The following is a 9,129-nucleotide window of genomic DNA, read 5'->3' as shown; positions in this document are numbered from 1 at the left end:
ATACGGGATAATTAAGGTCATAGATATAGCCTTAAGGATAAGACTAATAGAGGGGAGATATTATATTATGGCCTAAGAAGACCCCTAGGCCACGTAATAAAAAGGACCTATATTAACCTACTAATCACGCATAGATTAGGATAGATTACGGCTCATAGGTTATAATCCCCTCTGAGCTAGCTAGATAGATTATAATAGCTTAGGCCCTATAAGCTATAATCTATTATAAGCTATTATATCCTAGGAAGTATATAAGATATGCTTATTATATTTTCTTATATAGTAGCTACCTTAGCTATTAATATAACTTAGTTATACTTAATACCTTTAAGTATATTACTAGACGTGACTAATATCTTATTTAAGATAATGCGCCTAATCAACTGCTAATATAAACCTAGCACGACTAGCTTATCCCTTGGGAATATATATGACCGTTATAGAAGTTAGAGTTAATTAATTATATAATTAATTACCTTATAATAAATTTTTATTCTTCTTAGATATTAAGAATTTAGTTTTCTTAAAAATATACCTTAAAAGGGAAAAAAAATATACCTTTAAGGGTAAGTTATTAGCGCTGCGCTAAATATTTATATAAAAGAAATATGCCTTAAGTAAGGCGCGTTTATAATATATAATAGGCGCAATTCTGCTTAAATTAATTAAAACTCGGTATATAATATTGCCTAAATGTTATATTTCGATGCATACCGAGATTGGCCATATTAACCCTAAAATTTCAATCACTTTGCCCCCCCTGTCTTTAAATCATTTAGTCCCCTGGGGGTTTTTTTTAGCGCCGTTCTGATTTGTATTTGTTTTTGAATTATTTTGCCCTCAAAATGAATGCTGAATTCCTGAGTAGGCAGTTGGGATAGACGAGACACGCCCTACTCAAGGCACAAAAAGGGGCCAGAGCAAGAAGAACAACAACATCATCATCAAAGGAACTAATAATGGAGTTTCGGATCAATGGACCACCTTCGCAACTACACTTGTGCGTGCACTAATCGTCATTGTGTGTTCATTGTGTGTCTAACAGTGACATTGGAGGCCCCTGGATGGTGGGCTTCTGAGTCAGGCAAGGATCTGCATAAATGCAACAATAATTCCGCGTTGTATTGATTTAGAGCACGGCATGTATTATCGCCTTTCTAAACTCGTAAATAAAACTTCCCCTTTGGTTTCAAATTACCGCAGTGCATATGCATGCAAAAGGTCAGGGCAGTTCCCGTGTCTCTTCGCCTCAAAGTACACGCCGTCCTCAGGTCATGTCAGCCCGACCCGGGCATCCGAACACGGCATGCCGGCACTGAATTGGAGGGACGGGAAAATCATGAAAGTGTGGGGCAATCGGGCACATTTACCGGCGAGGCTTCTGGGGAGGGCCTTGTCTATTGGTCACCGATACAGTGGCCTCCAGAAGAAACCTTGGGAGACGATGGAGCTGCATTGGCGTCTGTGTGGCTGCATCGTAAAGACGGCCCAGCCTGAGCGGAATACGAAACGTGGCGGCGAAAACTCTCTGCACGAAGCCGACGAGTAGCGACTTTGTACCACCAACACTGGTCTGTGCGTACAGAAACGGTTCAAAACTTTCGCTTTGATGGAAACATGTTGGGTAGACAGGCCGAGCTGCATGCGGCCGTCCTCGGCCTAATATAATAATATAAATGATCAAGTTTGATCGAGTACGGTCTCAGTATTTGTTATTCCTGCGCTATGTGTTCTTTCTTTCTACCCTCCCTGTTTCGATACTCGTGTTGCTTGGTTACTACACTCGTACTTTTGTTTTCTATTGGCTTACCATTCCACTCGCTTTCAACCCAACATGAAGAACCTTTTGACCTTGTCTCTATGCCTCGGCAGTCTTTTGGATGTCACCGATGCAGTTGTCATTCCAGAAACTCCTGGGCCACAGCCTGGAATGTTCAAGGCATCTCCCCCCTGGGTATTCCCATTGACCGCAAGGGCTGGACCGTGACCTGCTCCAACCAGCAGTCGGGCAACGACTGTGCCAAAGCCATTGATGGCAACACTGCGACTTTCTGGCAAACCAATGCCAACACGAAGGCGCCTGTCACTATCACGGTCGACATGAAAACCGCCCGTAATGTCAACGGTCTCTCTCAGCTTCCACTTCAGGACAACAGCAACAACATCGGCAACTGGATAGAACGCCACAGCGTTTTCCTCAGCACGGACGGGAAGAACTGGGGTTCCCCTGTTGCGACAGGAACTTGGTGGACTGATAAAACCGAGAAATTTTCCAATTTCGAACCACAGAGGGCCCGCTATGTCCGCCTGGTTGCCATCCCCGACGAAACGCACGATAACCCCCGGATCAGTCTCGCGGAACTCAACATCTACGCAGCCTCCTCTAACAGCAACCAAGAACCCGGGCTAGGGCGTTGGGGCCCTACTCTTGACTTTCCTGTTGTTCCCGTGGCCGGTGCTGTTGAGCCAACGAGCGGCCAGGTCGTTGTCTGGTCTGGTGAGTTCTGTCCAAATCGATCATGTAATAGCACGAGCTTATTTTGAACCTGCCTATCGCTATGATGACTTTCAGCATCAGAATCCTCGTGGTGGCTTGACCCTGAGCGCCGTGTGGGACCCAGCTACCGGCGTCATTACCCAGCGTAACATTACCCTCACTCACCACGACATGTTCTGTCCGGGTATTTCTATGGATGGAGATGGGCAGATTGTTGTGACAGGCGGCAACGACGCCAAAAAGACAAGCCTCTACGACTCTCCCAGCGACTCTTGGATCACTGGCCCCGAGATGAACATTGCACGTGGCTACCAATCATCCGCCACAACGTCCGACGGCCGTGTCTTTACCATTGGTGGCTCTTGGAATGGCCCCAGGGGTGGGAAGAATGGTGAAATCTACAATCCAGACTTGAAAAGCTGGACTTTGCTCCCGGGGGCTCTTGTTAAGCCAATGCTTACGGCTGATAAAGAAGGCGTCTATCGTTCTGACAATCACGGCTGGCTATTTGGCTGGAAGAAGGGAACTGTCTTCCAGGCCGGCCCAAGCACTGCCATGAACTGGTACTACACCAGGGGAGTCGACGGTGATGTGAAGCCGGCTGGTAAACGACAAGTTGGTGATATCGTTGACCCGGATTCCATGTGTGGAAACTCGGTCATGTATGATGCGGTCAAGGGAAAGATCCTTACCTTTGGCGGCTCCCCCAATTATCGGTTCTCTGACTCGACAGCCAATGCACACATCATCACCATCGGCGAGCCCGGAAGTGTTGCCAAGACAGCTTTCGCGGGCGGTGGCCAAGGATTACACCCTCGCATCTTTCACACGTCGGTTGTACTTCCCGACGGAACCGTCTTTATCACCGGGGGCCAAAAGCATTCCGAGCCTTTTGTAGATTCGACCCCCCAGCTGGAGCCCGAGATGTACCTCCCTGCGTCTGATGCCTTCGTCAAGCAGCAAAGTAATTCAATCGTCAGAGTCTATCATAGTATCTCTCTGCTACTGCCGGATGGAAGAGTCTTCAATGGCGGCGGCGGGCTTTGTGGTACTTGCACGACAAACCATTTTGATGCCCAAATTTTTACACCAAATAATCTTTTCGATAAGAACGGCAACCTTGCAACGCGGCCAAGGATCTCGAGCACCTCAACCAAGACGGCCAAAGTGGGCAGCACCATCACTTTTACTACCAATGGTCCGGTCAAGCAGGGCTCGTTGATTCGATACGGGACTGCTACACACACGGTCAACACTGACCAGCGGCGTATTGCTCTGACGTTTACCAACACTGGGACGAATAGGTACTCATTCAAAATTCCAAACGACCCTGGCATTGCTCTCCCGGGATATTGGATGCTCTTTGTGCTCAACTCGGCGGGGGTGCCGAGTGTCGCTACTACTATCAAGGTGACGAATTAATAGCAGCCTGGCCTGGCGGAGACAGGTGGATGGGTTGGGTATGGATATTTACGGTCTTCTGGCTCAGTTAACCCATCAAGGGCCTGGCTTCAACTACAACAAAGACCACATTGTCAATACATCATAGGATCATATCCCAATGCTAATACAGTGGCCTTTTTTTTTAGCCTTTTTGCTGTAGTAGAAGACTTATACCTAGCTGCACCATAAAAGGTTAAACCTCTCAGGGGGTATTTAACTGCTCTAACCTCCGTACGAGAAACGAGAGAATTGTTCCTTTCTATCTTCTAAATATTTCTGCGATTTCTTAATACTGTGGCGATCGTGTGTTTCCCAAGGGATAAACCGGTCGTGCTGGGTTTATGTTGGCAGAAGGGTTAGTCGCGTTGTGCTTGAACAAGGGGGGCTTGTCACGTCTGGTAATGTGCTCAAAGGTATTGAGTGTAACCAAGTTGTATTGATAGCTGAGATAGCTGGTACATAAGAAAGTGCAGATGAGGATGTTCTATATACTTGTGGTCTGGTTCTTGGACCGACGTTCGCGATGTTCGGTCCAGGGTAGGACCGACGACTTCGAGGTTCGGTCCTTGGACCGATGCAAGCGAAGTTCGGTCCCTTCGGTCCCTCTGGCTTAGTCAGTTTGTTCTGCCGTGCTTCCCCGCCTCGCCTATGTCATGGCCGTGACAAATACGATGCCGAGAATAACAATCGATCAGGCATGTTACGAGTAGGAAGACCAACCAGGATACGAACGGAAAACGTCGGAGCTCGGAATGGAACAAACAGGCCCCGGTGGAAGTGGTGTGTGGTCGAACTGGTCGAATGGGGACGAGTTCGACCACGTTCGATCAAAAGTAACACTTTAACCTTAAAAGGGTCGAACAGGTCGGACGAGAGCGCGTTCGACCATGATCGACCAAGCCAATCAGAATAGTATATATAGCTTCACTCATTCCCACTTCCCTGTCTAGATAGCTCTCCAGCTTTCAATACAATTCGATTACTCAAGAATATTTCTTGACATTATCGGACGTGATACCCTACGCTCAGTACTCTACGCCCCGTCACAACTGCTAACATAAACCGTAACTGAATGGGTTTATGTTGGCAGTTGTAACGGGGCGTAACGTACTGAGCGTAGGGTGGCGAATCACGTCTGATAATATTAAGAAGTATTCTTGAGTAATCAAGTTGTATTGAAAGCTGAGGTAGGTAGAGTGTCTGTCTAAGGAATGTTGTGTGGTCTTTTATCCCATGAGCTGTCATAAACCTCCGCTCCGTACCTCGCCCCAGTGTTAGAGCGCTAACAGATTGAGCCTAATGACGGCGTAATGATGCTATGGTCTGTTATGTTTATATGTGCAGAGTACTCCGTCAATGGGCATAGCTTGGTGTATGATAATGTATCCCTAATATGAATCGATGTGATTGGCTTATGCCCCCTGTCGTGACCGCTCCGGAGGCTTATGACAGCTCATGGGATAGGCATAATTGGGGGTATCTCACGATGTCCATCGTGAGATATCGCCACATTCTTACTCGCATAGAGTGAGAGAGTGAGCGGGACGACGGGTTCCGGAGTGAGCGGTAATACGTTGATCCGTGCCATGCAGCGTCATGCATTCGGTCGTGGCATAGGTCGTGACACCCACTCACTTATCACATATGTTATTGCAAGATCTAATTAAGTAGATTTAAAGCACGGTGAATAGTTTTTATTAATTTTTTGCCTCTAGGTCTAGTCGGGTTTTCCCTAATGGTTACCTGCTAGATATTACTCTAGTTCGTAAGAATAGTACTTAAAAGAATAGGGTTATAAGAGGGAAGTGAGGTATAGAAGTAGGAGAAGGGGGGTGTTTGATTTAGGTAATTCGATGAAATATAAGAAGCTGCGACACGTGCACGGACGACCCTTCAACGTGCACGGACCAATTTCTATGTAATTGATCGAATTACCAGCACGACTGCGTACAGTAGCTTACTGTTGTACCAAGTCTAAGTTGCCTCACGTCAGATCTATAGCTCTTGCGCTGCATCTTTTTTAAGATAATTTACCGCGTTGAGGTTGCTTGAGCCTGCTAAATGATCTGTTCCAGGAAATATTTTGTCTAAGAACCCCGGTTTGTTAAGTTTCCGTCGATTTCATCCATGAATGATAGTAAGTTCAAGGAGATCTATCGCTTCAAGTCTACGCAAGGCAACAGAGTTTTGGAGAATTCAGTCTTACAGTTCAAAAGTATCATGTGAGTTCTAGCAACAACGCTGATTTACACTGAATGGACAGAATGGAAGCTTCTTGTTCAACTGGCAAATTGTAAATCGTATGAAGCTAGGTCGTCCTCCAGTGCTAATCGCAAGCACTTCCATTTCTTTGCCAGCTCGCTTTCCGTGTCATCCTAGTACTACAAGTCCTGGCGGAATACGAAGCTGGGAGGGGTATAACGCTTCCGCGCCAAGAGAAACCAGGCCAGTGCACTCGCGCATATGAAAGAGCCAAACACCAGGCAGGTAAAGTCTAGACTCGGAGATTAGAAGCATGCAATGAGAAGAGGTATGTTAAGAAACTTACTCATTGTTGTAGAGAATTGAACATCGGTAGACCATGGAAACTGGAAGAATATGACTGCGATTATCGCATACAGCACGGAGATAATGTTACACATCCAGCCGATTGCATTTGGCACTTTGAAGGGTCTGTTCTTTGGAAGGTATTCTGGATCGCGCCGGCGGTAGATCAGGAGCGCCGAGGGAAACGCAAGTGTGATTTGCTGGAACACCACCGAGATGTTCAAGATGGCAATAAAGGCTTGGAGAGGGAGTCAGTACATGACGTAAATAGACAATGGAATGACACTTACCAGTTGAAGATATCAGATACAAACAGCCAATCAGAAACACCAGCCCTGCGTTGAAGAGAAGAGCGCGCAGGGGGACTTTCAGCTTCGGCGAGACGACTTTGAGAAAATCCGAAAACAGCAGTGCTTGATCGTTGGCGAAACTCCAGGTCATTCTCGACAGAACTTGAGTAGTCGTCAAGGTGCTAGCCGGGACCATGACTAGAAGAAACACGACAAATGCCACGGCCCAGGCATCCGAGTTCATGGCCTGCCTCCAGATCTCAAAGGCCGGGAAGCCGGTGCGCGACATCAGAGCTGTTTCGAAATCGGAGATGCAGTAGGTGGTTGCGATGCCGAAAGCAGTCGCTGAGATGAACGACAGAGTGAGAGCAGTCAGGATTGCTCTGGGGACAATGATTCGGGGTCTCTTGACGTCCTCGACCAGATGAACAACGCCGTCAATGGGACAATACATAACCGTCGGTCCGCTGAGTGTAATCAAGAAGGCAATGCCATCAGGCCACCCAGTGTTGTTTTCCAGCGTGGTCCAGACAAAGGATGAGGATTGCTTATCCTTCTGACCGGCGAGAGTAGCGATGAAAATGATGAAGCAGGCAAGCAGACTGAAAGCAACTAGAACATGACGTTAGGCTTGATCCAGACGACGTGGATTAGCTGCGGGGGGGGGGGGGGGGGCTTACAGCTGACTCTGTAGATCGTAGACAGGGCAGGTTGTCCATAGGCGTTCACCAAGAAGCTGAACAGATTGCTGCACTGGTAAAAGAGGAAGACGTGGTACTTCTTCAGCACGTACGCAGGGTTGAACCAGGTCACCAGCACCATGGCAAAGTTGCCGAGGGCGCCAGCGCCGGCCGCAGTAAGCGAGACCCAGGAGAACCAGCTGATGCTGCCACAGATGTAACTCTTTCAAAATCTGGTTAGCGAGCGATGATCAACTTGCAGGGGGGTCGTCGCGACTTACAATGCCGCGGCGGTACTTGGCAGGGGCGAGAACGCCAGCCCAGTGGTATTGGCCTCCAACGCTGGGGTATGCGGAGACTAACTCGCAGAGAGTTATTGCGATGGGGATGTAGATGAGGCCGACGAGGATGATGCCCCAGACTGTGGCTGCTGGGCCGCCGTAGACGAAGGATACCAGCAGGGTTGACGGGAAGGTGTTCCATGTTGCCATGCAGTCGAACGAGGCGGCTACGACTGCCAGCCAGCCCAGGTCCTTCTTGAAATGTGTTTGCTCCGTGTCGATTTGTCGGAGCTCGGTCGTGCCGGCTTCCGTCATGTTGTCCGTCATCTCGGCCGCGCTGTCCTCTAACGGAGCTATTGTTAGTTAGAATGATGGAGACGAGCAACGATGACACTTACGTTGCAGGACATTGTTGTCCGAAGTCGTTTCGGATTTCATAGTAACGGGCTTGTGAAAGAGGGGGTGATGCACGAACAATTTCTAGACAGGAAAATGTTTTGAATGTCTCCAGTGCTGGTGCTCCGGAGAATGTCTCGTCTGGAAAGGGCGGATCACGGCGATTTTATCTCTAAAGCACCCCTTGGATAAGATAGTTTGGCTTGTGGCGGATATTTGCCAGCCTTTGCTCAGTGAATTAATCCGGTGCAGCTGAAAAGAGACTAGAGGGGAGGCGACCAGTGGTCATTTCCCCCAAGCGGGGGAGCGCAGGATAGTGGCTTCGCTGTTCGTTCCGTGTAAGCTGACTTCCGAAAGATAAAGCCAAGAGCAAGCGAAGCGAAGATAACGCCAGCAAAACTGTTATCTAGTCAGACCTTCTTGGCCATCTAGCCGCAATACTGATGACGCCGTCATTGTCAATGAGCCTTGGTTGGGAGGTTCGCAGGCTGCGCAAATCTCCTCTTGTAACTTGGCTTTTGATCCCTTGCCAACCTGGGAGCACGAGGGGACAAACCTGTCTAGGTGTCGGTCATTGACTTAGCGTCGGACTTGGACATGTTTCCGAAGTGATTGTGTTGGAGCTTGCCAAGTAAAAGCATTAGTGCCACACGATAACATCCCTGATGGCCGCCTGGACCCGTCGATGCCCTCGTACAGTGTGGAAGCGAGCCTATATCAGTATGGAAGCAAGTAGCCCTTGATGGTGCAGAAATGCAACACAGATAGCCCTCCCGGACGCGAATATAATGCTTTCAAATTGTCATATTGGCGTTCCCATGCCTCTGCTTCGACGTCATGATTGATATCATCCCGGGAGCCACTTTAATTCTGCCGCGGTCGTATTACGAGTCTAGTTTATTTCTAGACTGAAGACGAGTCACGAGAGTCTACTTCGTTGGAATATAGCAGTAGCCAAGACCAAATATATCGGTTACTCAAATTTTTCCTGTGAC

General features: G+C 48.1%; 2 protein-coding genes across 2 annotated transcripts; one reads left to right on the top strand and one right to left on the bottom strand.

Annotated features, from left to right (window-relative positions):
- Positions 1 to 1,834: 1,834 nt before the first annotated feature.
- Positions 1,835 to 3,919, top strand: MRS44_003950 (uncharacterized protein; the record flags this gene model as incomplete). Its single annotated transcript, XM_065623504.1, has 3 exons — positions 1,835 to 1,954; positions 2,005 to 2,497; positions 2,535 to 3,919. 3 exons carry the CDS (start codon positions 1,835 to 1,837, stop codon positions 3,917 to 3,919), a joined length of 1,998 nt encoding a protein of 665 aa, XP_065479576.1.
- Positions 3,920 to 6,321: 2,402 nt separating this feature from the next.
- MRS44_003949 (uncharacterized protein) lies at positions 6,322 to 8,176 on the bottom strand (the record flags this gene model as incomplete). Its single annotated transcript, XM_046283477.2, has 6 exons — positions 6,322 to 6,434; positions 6,489 to 6,725; positions 6,778 to 7,389; positions 7,458 to 7,680; positions 7,739 to 8,091; positions 8,137 to 8,176. 6 exons carry the CDS (start codon positions 8,174 to 8,176, stop codon positions 6,322 to 6,324), a joined length of 1,578 nt encoding a protein of 525 aa, XP_046123287.2.
- Positions 8,177 to 9,129: the final 953 nt, after the last annotated feature.

This window comes from Fusarium solani (genome assembly GCF_023522795.1).
Source record: "Fusarium solani strain SB1 chromosome Unknown bctg00000001, whole genome shotgun sequence".
Taxonomy (NCBI): Eukaryota; Fungi; Ascomycota; class Sordariomycetes; order Hypocreales; family Nectriaceae; genus Fusarium; species Fusarium solani.
Note: the sequence above shows the minus strand (reverse complement) of the source record. Positions and strands in the feature narration are given on the sequence as shown.